Source organism: Oncorhynchus kisutch, linkage group LG9, assembly GCF_002021735.2.
Source record: "Oncorhynchus kisutch isolate 150728-3 linkage group LG9, Okis_V2, whole genome shotgun sequence".
Lineage (NCBI taxonomy): Eukaryota > Metazoa > Chordata > Actinopteri > Salmoniformes > Salmonidae > Oncorhynchus > Oncorhynchus kisutch.
Window position 1 is genome coordinate 1,639,702 of NC_034182.2, and position 15,593 is coordinate 1,655,294.

General features: G+C 43.7%; 1 protein-coding gene across 1 annotated transcript; it reads left to right on the top strand.

The window, feature by feature from the left end:
• Nucleotides 1-6,008: 6,008 nt before the first annotated feature.
• On the top strand, nucleotides 6,009-14,469 carry LOC116375246 (protein BTG1-like). The gene is made up of 2 exons (XM_031831442.1): nucleotides 6,009-6,454; nucleotides 10,339-14,469. Exons 1-2 carry the CDS (start codon nucleotides 6,310-6,312, stop codon nucleotides 10,716-10,718), a joined length of 525 nt encoding a protein of 174 aa, XP_031687302.1. The 5' UTR covers nucleotides 6,009-6,309; the 3' UTR covers nucleotides 10,719-14,469.
• Nucleotides 14,470-15,593: the final 1,124 nt, after the last annotated feature.

Below are 15,593 nucleotides of genomic sequence, written 5' to 3' on the forward strand. Positions count from 1 at the left end.
GTGATTGATAACATATTAAAATACTGTGCCTAAATAAATTAAATGAACAGAAATTATTACATTAATTTCCATGACTTTTAAAAAACTTTTCAGATTTGATTATTTCCCCAAACTTTTCCAGGCCTAATACAATAAATTCCATGACTTTTCTAGTATTTTCATGACTTTACAAACCCTGCAATAGTCATTCACACAGCATTGCCTGATAGCTGTGTTGACATGACAACTGGGACGAATGGATCATGTGAGAAACGCATTCGTTTTGGTTGACTGTTGCCTGCGACTTGATCAAAAACTGAAAAATTGGGCGTGCAAAATTATTCAGCCCCTTTACTTTCAGTGCAGCAAACTCTTTCCAGAAGTTCAGTGAGGATCTCTGAATGATACAATGTTGACCTAAATGACTAATGATGATAAATACAATCCACCTGTGTGTAATCAAGTCTCCGTATAAATGCACCTGCACTGTGATAGTCTTAGAGGTCCGTTAAAAGCGCAGAGAGCATCATGAAGAACAAGGAACACACCAGGCAGGTCCGAGATACTGTTGTGAAGAAGTTTAAAGCCAGATTTGGATACAAAAAGATTTCCCAAGCTTTAAACATCCCAAGGAGCACTGTGCAAGCGATAATATTGAAATGGAAGGAGTATCAGACCACTGCAAATCTACCAAGACCTGGCCGTCCCTCTAAACTTTCAGCTCATACAAGGAGAAGACTGATCAGAGATGCAGCCAAGAGGCCCATGATCACTCTGGATGAACTGCAGAGATCTACAGCTGAGGTGGGAGACTCTGTCCATAGGACAAAAATCAGTCGTATATTGCACAAATCTGGCCTTTATGGAAGTGTGGCAAGAAGAAAGCCATTTCTTAAAGATATCCATAAAAAGTGTTGTTTAAAGTTTGCCACAAGCCACCTGGGAGACACACCAAACATGTGGAAGAAGGTGCTCTGGTCAGATGAAACCAAAATTGAACTTTTTGGCAACAATGCAAAACGTTATGTTTGGCGTAAAAGCAACACAGCCCATCACCCTGAACACACCATCCCCACTGTCAAACATGGTGGTGGCAGCATCATGGTTTGGGCCTGCTTTTCTTCAGCAGGGACAGGGAAGATGGTTAAAATTGATGGGAAGATGGATGGAGCCAAATACAGGAACATTCTGGAAGAAAACCTGATGGAGTCTGCAAAAGACCTGAGTCTGGGACGGAGATTTGTCTTCCAACAAGACAATGATCCAAAACATAAAGCAAAATCTACAATGGAATGGTTCAAAAATAAACATATCCAGGTGTTAGAATGGCCAAGTCAAAGTCCAGACCTGAATCCAATCGAGAATCTGTGGAAAGAACTGAAAACTGCTGTTCACAAATGCTCTCCATCCAACCTCACTGAGCTCGAGCTGTTTTGCAAGGAGGAATGGGAAAAAATGTCAGTCTCTCGATGTGCAAAACTGATAGAGACATACCCCAAGCGACAGCTGTAATCGCAGCAAAAGGTGGCGCTACAAAGTATTAACTTAAGGGGGCTGAATAATTTTGCACGCCCAATTTTTCAGTTTTTGATTTGTTAAAAAGGTTTGAAATATCCAATAAATGTCATTCCACTTCATGATTGTGTCCCACTTGTTGTTGATTCTTCACAAAAAAATACAGTTTTATATCTTTATGTTTGAAGCCTGAAATGTGGCAAAAGTTCGCAAAGTTCAAGGGGGCCGAATACTTTCGCAAGGCACTGCATATACTGTTCATAGAATTGGGCACATGTGGTGTACCTGTTTACAAGCAAACATCTGCCCCATGGTTGAACCACAAAACAGACTGATACTGTAATTAAAGAGATTTCAGCCCACACTTTTACTGGAATTAACTAACATGGCTGCAACATCATGCTTGATGAAGGGTAGCACCCCCGCACCACTTTAAACAGCTAAGTCTGGGGCCCTTGTTTTATTACAAAGAAAGACGAGAGGGTCAAGTATCTCTCGTCATCTAGGGTGTATCCCAAATGGCACCCTATTCCCTATTTAGTGCACTGCTTTTGACCAGGCCCCAAAGTCCTACACTATGTAAGGAATAGGGGGCCATTTTGGACAGTGTCTTGGAGTATGACCTTAAATAAGAATACTATATAAACTGTTATATAATTTTCTGGAAGAGTCTGATGCAGATTTGACCCATGCTCCCCAAAGCTTTTTATTAAACTTTATTTAACTAGGCAAGTCAGTTAAGAACAAATGATTTTTTACAATGACGGCCTACCCTGGCCAAACCCTAACCCGGACGACGCTTGGCCAAATGTGCGCCGCCCTATGGGACTCCCAATCATGGCCTGGAATCTAACCAGGGTCTGTAGGGATGCCTCTACCACTGAGATGCTGTGCCTTAGAACGCTGCGCCACTCAGGGGCCCAAATAGCTGGCCCCGCTAGGCTTCAAATGTCCCTCTATTAATATACAGCCAGGCAGGAAGAGACACACATACAAACAGGGGGTTAAATATAGTGGGATACATATGGATTAACATAGACCTATGCACGTAGATAGGCCTATACATGCATGATATGATTCAAGCACAAATTCCTGACTCTGGAATAACAAGGTACTGAGTCAGTAAACTAAGACTACTAGGCGTGAGAGGGATAGAGACATTCATGCCAATAAATATGGAGACTTAGCTAAGTATTTATGGATCGGTTATTATACATTATGATGGAAGTCAGCCTTGTACCTTTGAGAATAACAACACACGGAGCCTGTCGTCTCTAGGCCTTTGTTTTGGGCCTCATATCTTCACTTTATCTTTGAAAAATGACTACTGATACTGCAAATACATGTAGCTGTGAATATAAACAAATCGTGACCAAATGCAGAAGTACTGTAGAAACCTAAACTTACTCTCTAAGCTTTCTTTCAACATAGATGTGTGTGTGTGTGTGTGCGTGTGTAATTTCAAGCCACACAACAAAATAGCCGTATTCCACTCCATTCCCAGAACCACCTCCTGCAGTCAAAGCATAGCTCCACTGAGCTCGGGGAGAAGACACGGGAGTCATGGAAAGTTAGTGGTTTGTGGGGGATGAGTTACTTCCCTGTATATCTGTAGGTCTGGATCGAAAAGGGGGAGGAGCGTGGAAAGTTCCCCAGCAGTTTTGTTTTCTGTCTTCCATTAACCCTGTCTGTGCCACACCCAAACACTTTACTCTCACGTGAACCAGCGATTATAATTTAATTTAACTAGGCCAGGCCTGTGTGGTTGTTATTTTAACCTAGACTTTGAAGATTTTGTACTCTATGTCTGAAGTAGTACATGAGTAGGGAGCTCTGCCTAATGTTAGGAAAACAGAGCAAAGGGGATATAGGCTACAGTAGTCGCAAAGCTGTCAGTTACGTGTTCAAACCCGCAGAAGCACAGCAATCAATGTTTCCACAACATTTAGGCAACATAGTGAAATCAGGCTGTTGTGGGTATGAGAATGTGTAAGGGCTCTCTCTTCTCTCTGGGTCTGCTCTTGTTGACCAGACACTGTTGGTTTAGCTTTGCAGTGACCCACAGCCGTGTGTATGTGTTTGTGTGTGTTTTTTGTGCCTGTGTGTGCTCACAACTGTGTGTGCAACTGTTTGCATGGCTGTGTGTGTATCCATCTCCTCTCAATCAGCACTGTGAGTCAGTGTGTTTGTGGGAAGAAAAAACACACACACACACACACACACACACAAACTCCAGTGGGCATCCAGTTCTCTCTTGCTCTCTCTACTCTCTCGGTCTCTCTCTCCGCTTGATCCTGAGCTGACATTCTTTCCCTCCACTCTTCATGTGTGGTTCAAGATAAACGGCCCCATTCATTGGGTTTTACTGTAGGCAGGCAAAGCATTAGGGCAGGATACCCCACCCTGGTCTGGCAACATCTGGCAACACATTCCAGCCTCCGCCAGTGGCTGGCTACTAGGGCTGGGAATTGCCAGGGACCTCACGATACAATATTATCATGACACTTCGGTGCCAAACATATTTTCACTATATGTCTACTGCAGAGAGACGAGAGAGCATGAGAAAATGAGTTTAGATCAGTCATGGAAATAAAAGTGCTGAAATCATGATGGCTCCCTCTATTTCTTTAAAGATGGAGAACAAACTATAGGTTGAAAAACACCAGAGTTTTGGCGCAGGTACAGCAGGCTAAAGCTAGCTAACGTTACCTAGCAAAATCAATTCTATACTTGGAGTCAAATATCAATATAATATCGTGCAAAAATAACATTGTGATATGTAACAGTATAGACCCCCCCCCCTATCACTCCGGCTGAACCTAAGGATTGTATAAACATGACATTTTCATACTTTCTCTCACTCCTTGACTCCCATCTCCCAATCTTCATTGTCTCTCTTTTACTTTCTTTATCTCAGAGGGAAAGTCAGGGGAATTCCTCAGCTCTGGGTATTCATTAACATCGTCTCTCACCTTGTTCCAGCCTTCTTTGGCTTAATGTCTCTGTCCCTCGCTCTCTGTCTCTATATGTGTCTTTTCCCCCGTGTGGTGTGAGTAGCAATTTCTCACTCTTTTCCTCTGTAATGAATAAAGACTGGCCATTGTGTGAATGATGTCGTTCTCTGAAATGAATTGTGGCGCTGCAGGCCATTCGGGTGAATGATGTCGCTCTCTGAAATGAATTGTGGCACCGTAAGCCATTTAGCCAGGAATACTTGTAAAGAATTCCATCTTTCTTTTTATCAAGAAGAATTTACCTAAAGGGCATTGGCCTACTCCCAGTAATACTTGTAAATCAATGTTTGTGTAATTTATGTACCTAATTTACAGGCAGTGTAAAGGTGGAATACCCAAAGTCATACACAAACGTTAGTGTATGTCAAACTCAGAAAAGTGTGTATTGCTGATGCATCCTGTCAGTGGTGTGCGTACTGGGAGCGGAGTCAGGTGCAGGAGGGCAGAGTTGTGAACAGGTGCACACTTTATTTAGGCAGGAGAAACCAACAGATGGGCGCCACGGCGTCGAAACCTCCAGCCAATTGGCAAAAGTGCAAAACTCACAAACAGTCATGATAATTATGTTCAAACAAATCAACATACCTCGTGATAAAACAGGGAATATACGAACACCAGTCTGGCGCGTCAAACATGACACGTAACACAAACTATATCACACAAAGACATGAGGGGGAACAGAGGAATAAATACATGCAGTGTGATTGGGAAATGCAAACCAGGTCTGCAAAACAAGACAAAACAAATAGATCAATGGAAAATGGAGCGGCGATGGCGACGTGACCGTTGAACCCCGCCCGAACAAGGAGAGGAGCCCACTTCGGCGGAAGTCGTGACACATCCTGTATGAGGGAATCCCCATTGACTGACCACCAGTGGAGCCTGTCCTCCTATAGTTACTTTCACCAACCTCCACTGGCAAAGAAACCCAAAGCCAGAGTTTAGTTCAGTTAAAGCAGAACCACGGAGAGGGAACCAAGGGGAGAGAGGATCAACCTGTTTGAAATACGTCATTTTGTGTCTGACTCTGCAATTATTTGTGTGTATTAGGGAATTACTGGAAGTGATTATGGTAAACCCCTATACTACAGACACTAGATTCAAACAATGGCCTGCAAGAGCAACTATGACAACAACATGTACAGCATGCCTTGAATACCAACAATCATGAGCATAACCGTATCCAAAATTGTGTGCTTAATTACGCACTAATGCACATTGAACCTAACCATAATTACTCTGTCCGTTTTATGAAGTAACTGAAAACCCAGTGCAAGATGTTGTTGTTTTCGATGGGAGCACAATATAAGGGGTTAATTTTCATGCTTGTATTTTGCTCTCACGTGGCCTGTTTATTTTCAGAGCGTTGAGGCGAACAGTCCACTCCTCCTATGGGCTCGTCAGGCTGTCGGGCGGACGTGATTGGCGAGCCTTTTTTTGTTGTTGTAGCTGCGCGCTGTCGCTTTCCTCCGACGGCGGGGGCGATATAAAACCCCTTTCCTCCAACACATTCGTTCACTCTGGTGGAGTAAAGTGACATTGAAAGGGTGCCTCAACGTGGCATCCTAGAGAAAGACCCCTCTATTTACCAACAGCCGTCACCACACTCTACCGTCCTGGCACACGTAGTACCCTCCGAAACGTCCCTACCTCGACTAATAAATGACCAGCATAGGCGCCAGAGAAATAAAACAAGTGAAAGACACGGATCGTTATCCGAACGTGGAGAGAAAAACAACGAATCATTTTCGGAATCATATGTAGGAAAAGCGCACGAATCGTCGTCGCAGTTGCCTTCTCAATGCATACCCTTTGTGCTCGGGGAACGATGAAACCAGAGATTAGCGCCGCGGTCGGGTTTCTGTCGAGATTTCTGCGGATAAAAGGACACGTAAATGACAGACAGCTTCAATCATTCAGCGCAAGTTTACAGGATATTTTGTCAGGTAAGACATGTGCTTCTCGTTTTGTCCTACGTTTCCAAGGCTTCTTTGGATTATGACCTCTGTTGATGTTGTGTCATGTTGTGTTAAGAATATGATTTTAACGAATTGTTGTGTTTTAATCCCATTCCGAAGGGGATTTGTGTCTGTTCACAAAGTAACACAAGCGCCCCCCGACCATTTGCACACGGGAAAAAATACAAAAATAGATAAGGTGAACAACAATCTTCAATCAACAATATTCAATCGATCGAATCAACCATGTTCTATACAGATACATCGTCGCCTAATTCATGTTTCGGGTTAGTTACAATGTAATAACGTGGAATAAAACCGGACTTGATTTGTTCCAACAAGGAAGTGCACCTTTCGATAGTACCAGTTCAGTTGGTCGATAAACTCTTAATTAACATAAAGATGGGGGAAATCTGTACCCGGTGAATTGAATTAGGCTATCGAATTACGTCATGCAGACAATAAAACGTAGGATGATATGAATTTGAGCAGGCAAAAAAAAGTATATTATAACATTTCGACCAGGAAAATAACAGACCCATAGGATTCTGGTTATCTTTGTTATAAGAGTATTATAGCCGCCTACATGTTTTACTCGATCCTCTTGAGCGAGCCTCAATCGAATCGAAATTGGAGAACCAAAAGGTAAATAACAAATGCAGAATAAATAGCCCGTATAGATTCCCGCCGTTGACGAACATGTATGAGTAAAGAAAAGCTATTTCTTTACAATATGTTCTAATGTAGACATTCTAGCTCCGTGAATAACGTTAACTGTAATAAGGACACATACATTGATCGACACAGCCACTATACTATGCGTTATTGACTGCATTTGTTTTTGTACAAACCACTGACATGATTTTTTATTTATATTTCCTGTTGTAAATGTACAGACAGTTTTAACAGTCTAAAACTGGCATACGTCTGCCAGTTAACACCAAGTGTCTGTCCCTCTAAACACTGAACACCTACATCATGACCTCAATTTGAACATGTTTTGCAACAGCTGTGTCATCTGCAAAGCCATTCACGTTCAAATTCATATAATTTTAGAGCCGTTTTGGATGTGGGCTACACATTTAGCATATCAGGTTACAGAATTGTTTATTTCTATTCAACAAACTCTTAGTTTACAATGCTATTTTCAACTAAACATTTTCCAAGGAAGTGGCTTTGTTTGTGCAGGATTTGCGTAGAATATGAGTGGAAGCTGTAGTCTGAGCATAGCTCTAGGCCAGTGCACTGTTTGTAAACAGCCAAAGTTGAAGGCAGACGGAGCAAAATGGCCGCCGTCAGAGGGTAAGTGGGGGGTTGGTAGCGGTAGCGTTGGGGCTGGAAGAGGATATCATAGGGGGAAGAGTGTAGGAAGGACATTATCTATAATAAAACAAGTTGCAAAGGGGCTTTGTGAAGTGGCTGTCCTCCTCCTTCTCCCCCATTTTTCATTCGTCTTCCCGAGTGACATAAACAACTCTGCGAAGCCCCCCCTGCTGGAAGTAGGCCAGCCATCTCAATGTTGCTTACAGCTTCATTATCACAGCTTATTGTGTCTGTGTGTTCAATAAACAGGCGTTGTTTGTGTATATGGGGGAGAAGGGGGACTTGCTCTAAATATCCACATTGAAACTGCTCATTGTCTAACTAGTTAGTAAACCATTTGGACTTCCTGTCTACCAGTAACCTGCTTAACCAAGGTTTGAGCAGTGACTCAATCTGAAACTGCCATAATTCCCCCAACCACACCACCACAGACCAGTGGAAATCACCCAATAATGCCCCAAACAAATCCAAATGTGTATTTAATAAAAAGCCTCCACACATTGTATTGCCACATAATATCCTTAGAGCACTTGGCTTTAAAGAAGCACTGCAGAACTACTTTATTTAAAATATATATTTGAAACTTATCCGTTTACTTTTTAGCCTCTCTTCTTCCCCAGTTCCCTGGTTTTAGAATAGGCCCCTCCGCTCTGACTGTTCTCGGGGCCTCGTTTCTTTTATGGTGCAAAAGATCAGCCCCATCGTAGCTGCCTGGTGCTTTTTCACGAGTGCCAAGGCCTCCATTAGGGTGCAGTACACAGAGTTCTACTGATAACACAAAGGAGACATTATCTACCAGGGGTGTTGTGCAGGACAGGTGTTCTCCGGGCTCTGGCCTAGTTCAGAGGCTTTTCACAGGCAAACAGGCAGGCAGGCAGCACAGCCAGTTTAGTCACTATGCACCAATGGGGTAACTCGATACCGAGGAGTCTTATGGGGAGAAAATAGGATGATTGGTATCACACGCACACACAGATGCATATCGAACACACATACATACAGTATTTATACCAACACACGCAAGACACAGTAAATGTGAGTATTGTTAGAGATGTTAGGTTAATTTAGACTTCTGAGGAGCGGTTTTCTAATTTAATTCTTCCCTGTTAGGCTACTATTATACTATGAAAGCAGCAGTCAACTCTAAAATGAGTTAACGGGGAAGGAATGAGAACTCTTCTCTTTCTCGTGTTCTCCTTAAAATGAGTAATGTGACCTCTTTTCTCTCTCTCTTCTTCCAGCCTAGTTTGTCACTTAACACCCCTTTAGATATACCATATGAATGATATCACAGTGAATCACCAACGGGTATGTGGACACACTCGTCATATTAAAAGGGACGGTGTGGCTTTAAGAGGGGGAGTTCTCCAGCCCAGATTGCTGGCCAGGACTTCACCACCTCAGTGTTGTTGTTCAGCTCCGCTCTGTTCGATGGAGGACTTTGTGCCGCTCGGCCAGAAGGGGATTGTGCAATCAAACTTCTCTCTCTTTCTCTGCTGTGTGTCACTTAGGCTCCGGTTACAGAGCGACAAACGGTTTATTGCTGCTTATCAGCCCCATAAGCAGACTTTTATGGTTTATTACTGCGCTACAACAAAGCCTGACCCTGTCAGCAGTCTGTTTTACACACACATACCACACACACACACACACACACATTAGTAAGTGGAAACCCAAATACCAACATAAATAGTTGATGCTTCATTACATGGTAATAGAAATATCAGGTAAAAAAGCAGATAAGATATTCCAATGGAATCATGTATTACCTACAAAGGAATAAAACCTTTATTCAATCAAAAGACAATCTAAAACAACGTTACTTTTCCATAATCATTATTGGGGGGGTGTTTAGTACAGTAAAACATAAACAATCATTTTTTCCTTCCATTTTCCATGGAATCATGTCATTTATTATCTGTAAGTCATCCATACCACAATCGAAAGATACATCTAAACTAATAACGGTGATAGATTAGATATGTGTGCTTAGAACATCATAAACCAGTATTACCTTAGACTCCAGCAACTCTATAATAAAATAAAACATGATTATAGTTTGATTTGCGATACAATTACTTAAAATCCAACTATGCCTCATACAGTTATTATCATGCTAGTAATCACATTTATGTCCCAATTTGTGACCTTATTCAATGTTTATCAAAGCACATGCATCCTAATCTCGCATAACACACACACACACACACACACACTAGGAACTAAGGCTGATCAGGTGCAGACAGCTTTGCACCCCGCTTCTCCCTCAGATAGACGTCTGAAAGTTGCAGAGATTTAGCTTACTGGCTCTCACCTGTAAACACCAGACAGCATCTCTTACATCTATCCCTCTTTCTTTCTCTCCCTCTCTCTCTTGTCTCCTCATACAGAACTACACAGGCTCTACTATAGGGTAACCGAAGAACAACAGTTACCCCCTCTGTGCCCTTTTTTGGCAATACAAGCAATACCATGGTAACCTAATAGTGTTCCAATGATGATGAAACTCATGGTTACCCGATAATAACCTCCTCTCTCTTTCTCCACAGAGCAATACAAGCACCACTGGTTCCCCGACAGGCCCTGCAAGGGCTCAGGCTACCGCTGCATCCGCATCAACCACAAGATGGATCCCCTGGTGGGGCAGGCAGGCCAGCGCATCGGCCTGACCATCAATCAGCTCTACCTGCTGCTGCCTAGTGAGCTCACCCTCTGGGTGGACCCCTTCGAGGTGTCCTACCGCATCGGCGAGGACGGCTCCATCTGCGTGCTCTACGAGTCCCAGCCGGTGGCCCCGGCGCCGTCGGGAGGCAGTGCGGTCACCTCGACCCCCATGGTGGACAGTCACATCAGCTGCAAGGAGGCGGCGGGGATGCTGGGCAGGACCAGCCCTTCCAAAGCCTACAACATGATGACTATGTCCAGCTAAGGGCTGCCACCCGCCACGTCGGGTCGTGGGTTTCGCCCTAGTTGGTCGATGGCGAACCTTTTTAAAGCTAAAAAGAAATGAAATGAAAAAGAGAAAAAAATGAGGAGAAAAGGCAGAGGATGTGGCCTATCGTCCAGGTGAAACCTTGTAGGTTTGATATTTCTTTCTCCTTCCTCGCTCCATAGTCTGTTATGTTGTGTTGTGGGATCTACCGGAGGCTTCGTTTTTTTCCCCGCGGGGGGGGGGGGGGCTGTGTGGAGCGTGGAGCTGTTGGGGGCAGCTAAAACAAACCAAGAAACCGAACAGAGAAACAGCGCAGAGAAGGGGCTGCTTTTTGTTTTTTTACACAGATCTATCATTGTTGACTTTGCACTTTCTTCTCCACGTGGTTACAATGGGTACCATGTCACCACCACCCCACCACCCTCTCAAAAGCTTCAAGGAACTGCTGTCAAGAACCATACCGTTAAATTTCAGCCTTTTATCTACTTCCTGTTGTTATTGGGTGTACTTCCTGTCTAGGAAGGAAGTTAAGGGACTGAGGTCCGGACTGTGCCTGTTTCTAGGTCAGTCTCTGGGGAAACGCCCTAAGTAATTTTCTTCTAAAACCCAGTTTTTGGACCATAGGGTATTTCTTTACCCCCAGAGGCTGCCCCATATACCAGTGTCGAGCTTCAGGAAGCCCCTCCCCCTCCATATGGAAGTGCAGTGGAATGCGCTGTGACACCTGTTGCTAAGGACAGTAGTGTGTCACAGCGCACCCCACCAACACCCCCAACCATGTATGTGTAGTTTTCTGGGGAGGGCTGGGTATTTGTCCCCTCCCCTTCGATCAATGTTGGTTTGAAATTCACAATCAAGTTCTCGTTTTGTTTAAATCCCTCCATCCCCACCCTGACCTTTGGCCCTCACCAAATTCAAAGTGTAGCATAGGTGGCACTATATTTTCACCAAAATCTGGATCGTTTGTTTTGGTTGTTGTGGCCCTGTCAGAAGAAATTACATTGAATGCACTTTTGACATTTAGATTGTGTGGGATGTGTACTTCTAGAGAAAACCATCTTCATTCCATTCGCTCCAATGTCATCTTTCATGAGTTCCCCTCCTTTTTTTTTGTAAATTACTCACAGCTCTTACGTCAGGCTAGACCCCACTCTATAGAATTGGGGAGAGTAACTCTGAAGGTTTTAAAAAGATTTCACACTGTAAGCATTTCATTCAGATCCGTTCAGGTGTTGGTAGGGAGGTGCGGTTTGGTGTCGTGTCAGGTTAGGCGTCTGTTGTCCGTTTGTAAGGCACTTTTCTCGGAAGCCCCCCCCCCCCCCCCCCCAATACACACACACACACACAGAGATGGCAATTTGAGACACTTATAGAACTCTGATAGATCTCTCTGCAGCTGTCGAGGGGTGTGTGAGTGTAGCCAAAGGGAAGTCTGTACGCCCCTGACTGTTTCTATCCAACTCAGTCCCAATGGCCTTGTCAGGCTTTCTCATGTGTTTTTGTTAGACTTTGTTCTTGTCTTTGTGATTGAAGATGGGTCCAAGGATTTCAACACCTCTCCTTTCTTCTGTCTCTCAGTTTGGGTGAGGGGTGCGTTGCCCAACGTAGGACTTCAATGTTACACTTATGAGCCATTCTCTGGAGAACCGAGAGAGAACCAGCGTAATGTTAGCCAGCCTGGTTCGAGGTGCTGCTGGACCCTCTCTGGAGGTGTGCCTGTCAGGGCAGACAGACACAAGAAGCCCCTCTGGTGCCACATATCACCCACAGCCAGCTAACCAACCAGCCAACCCCCTCCCCCCAATAGCAGTACGGAGATAGCAGTAACACATATTGTCTATCCTCGCACCAGGGGAGGGAATGGAGGTGGTGCGGGGGGCCAGAGCCGGATACTCTCGTCCAGGGCAGCTACAATCCCTCCGGCCCCCTCTAAACTAACCTCCACCCAACCAACCCCCTCTTGGTGGTGGAGAGCAAAGCCAGCACATGCACTCAGCGCACTCCGTCTGCACTGGGAGCCCACATAGAGACAGGCAAAAGAGGAGACAAAGGATAGGAAGTGACGGTACACAGTCCAAGTTCCTTTGTTTCTTAGGCTGAGCACTGAACTAGTTTACATGGGTGCAATAGGACGATGGTTGTGTCAGTCGTTCTATAGCTCACTCCTGGTTGGCCTCGCCACAGACAGACGATGTGACAGGTTGTGGGGTTTCGGGGCTTTTATCCGCTAAGCTGGCCAGGCTGGGCACCAGCCCATCAGACCTACATGTGCTGCTATAAGCTCCCTAAGCACAGAGGATCATGGGTAATGGATCTGTGGTTGTTGATGCACTGCCCACCCTATCCTCCCTCATCCACTCCCCTCCTCCTCACTGTCCTCCCTCTCTCCATTTCTCCTGGTGCTCCTTCAGCAATCTGTGGAAAAAGCAGTGTCTCCACATGAGCCAGATGGACATGTCTGAGAGAGTAGCCCAGAGCTTTGTTGTTGTGGTAGAAAACCAGCGTTTTAAAAACCTTGCAGCTCCTCTATTGCTTCGATGCCAGCTATCAATGTTGTTATGAGATCGGTCTGTGTTTCAGACGTAGCAAGTTGTCCCTCTTTTTGCTATATGTCTTTTAAAGTCACAGAGGTAGCATCTCACCCCCCCCCCTTTCACCCTAGTCTGATCATCTATCCCAATTTGAACAGACTTCATTTTTAGACCTACCAAAAAAGGAAACAAAGCCGAAATTGTTTGATCTCTTTCTCAACAGTAACACCACCACCAAAACAATTGGATTTAGTCCACAATATCGGATCTGTAAATGCATCCATTCAGCCTTTGCGCACATAGGTTTCAGAAACGTTGTGAAAAGTGTTTTTGAATATTCGGAGGTAATAGCACATAAAATGCACTAAATATGTCAAGTTGAAGTTGTGACGTTTTTGAGACGCGAGGAGTCTCTTCTGGAATGTATTACCAAACTCAGGCCTCGGACATTCAATAACAACCCTTCTGGAAAAGCCTGGGACATTCAATAACAACCCTTCTGGAAAAGCCTGGGACATTCAATAACAACCCTTCTGGAAAAGCCTGGGACATTCAATAACAACCCTTCTGGAAAAGCCTGGGACATTCAATAACAACCCTTCTGGAAAAGCTGTGCATGTTAAGACGTGAAACGGGAAGGGAATAGTTGTCACTGATTCATCAATGATTTTTGAATTATTGCCACTTTCACATTTAGGGTGTTTTACATATTCTAGAATCCATTGCTATTGGACGCCATATGGTAGAATACATGCATAACATTACACAATGGGAAGTGCCAATCATTTGTTTTGAGGTGTTTAGATGTATTTCTTTTGCATTTCCTAGTTTTAACACGGATAACTATTTTCGTAAGTGAAGCCATTTGTGATGGGAGTGTTGGCAAGGACCAATCTGTTTTGGTAGAAGAAATATCAGTTTCCATGCCCTGTACTGATAGACTTATCCTTTGTTTTTTTTAAACTTACAAAACAAGAAAAACGTTTAAAAAATCTGAGCGTACCCAAGAAGAAAAGCTGTCTACTCTACCTTGTGATTTCATGTCAGTACATCTTTATTGTGTTCATTTTCTTTTCCTTGGGTATGTCGTGATGAACTGCTGTAAATTTGTACAGTTCATGTAAATTGATTGTGCGAAAGTTGTACAGATTTCTATATTTTGGAAGAAAAGTTGTTTTTTTTCTCTGTAATAAAATATTTCCTATCTTGGCAACATATCCCCGTGATGCTCGTCTTTCTTTTTACGGGGAATGAGAATCCAGAGATGAACGGGAGTCAATATCCAAACAAAGTGAATAGCGTAGTCTTCTGTCAAAATGGCCGACTGAAATCTATTAAGATACAACAGAATATGAAACGAAGGCCGTTAAAAACCTGAAGCTTTTTACTGTTATTTGTTAGGCTGTTATTTTGAATGTAGAGAAGGGTTCTGCTTCATGTCATCTCTTACTGTACACCACAGGCTGCAGGGGGGAGGATGGCTCATAACAATGGCCGGAGAGGATGCAAAGGCATCAAACAACTGGAAACCACGTGTTTGATGTATTTGATACCATTCCACTTAATCCACTCCATCCATTACCACGAGCCCATCCTCCCCAATTAAGGCGCCACACCAACCTCCTGTGCTGTACATAGAATAGGCTCCAATATGAGACAGCTGTGAAGCTGCACAGCCCAGATGGGGATTTGACCTTTGTCTCAGTAGATGAGTGGGATGTCTGTGCCAACAATGACATGATATACAGTAGGATTGCACACAACACTTTCAATAATAAGTGTCATCATTTGAATAATACATAAAAATAGAATGGTATAGGCTGCCTTGTATGGAACAGATAGTAGCCTACTTGCAAGGATTTCTGTATTCTTCCCAAGAAATACATAGCATGCTTTAACAGATGATAAATGAGCTGTTTATGTTTTTACTCTGTAGTTGCCACTATGCCACTCTCTAGAGCCACTATACCACAGCAAGTGTGACGAGACTGTCTGTAACAGGTATTATCTTTGGTTTGCTGGTCCTGGATTATGGAGACTGCTTCTATGAAGTATTTTCTATTCTATCTGAACCAGCCAGAAAACTGATTAGAAGATTTGTCTCAGGTTAAGACCTTTGTCAACTTGAGGCTCGGCTGCTCAGACTGCACACATCTAATGCCTCAAAGCCCACATGATATTTTCCTCCTAATGGAAATGCATGTGGCTCCATCATCAGGTCCGTGAGTGGATGAGACAGACAGACAGATGGTGTATACACAAGGCTTTTCAGACTCCAAAAGTGCTGTCTACACACACACACACACACACACACACACACACACACACACACACACACACA

Coding starts and splice junctions, on each gene's coding strand:
- LOC116375246 (XM_031831442.1), top strand. CDS start 6,310: ATGCATACCCTTTGTGCTCGGGGAACGATGAAACCAGAGATTAGCGCC. Junction 6,455..10,338: donor TTTACAGGATATTTTGTCAG/GTAAGACATGTG, acceptor CTTTCTCCACAG/AGCAATACAAGCACCACTGG.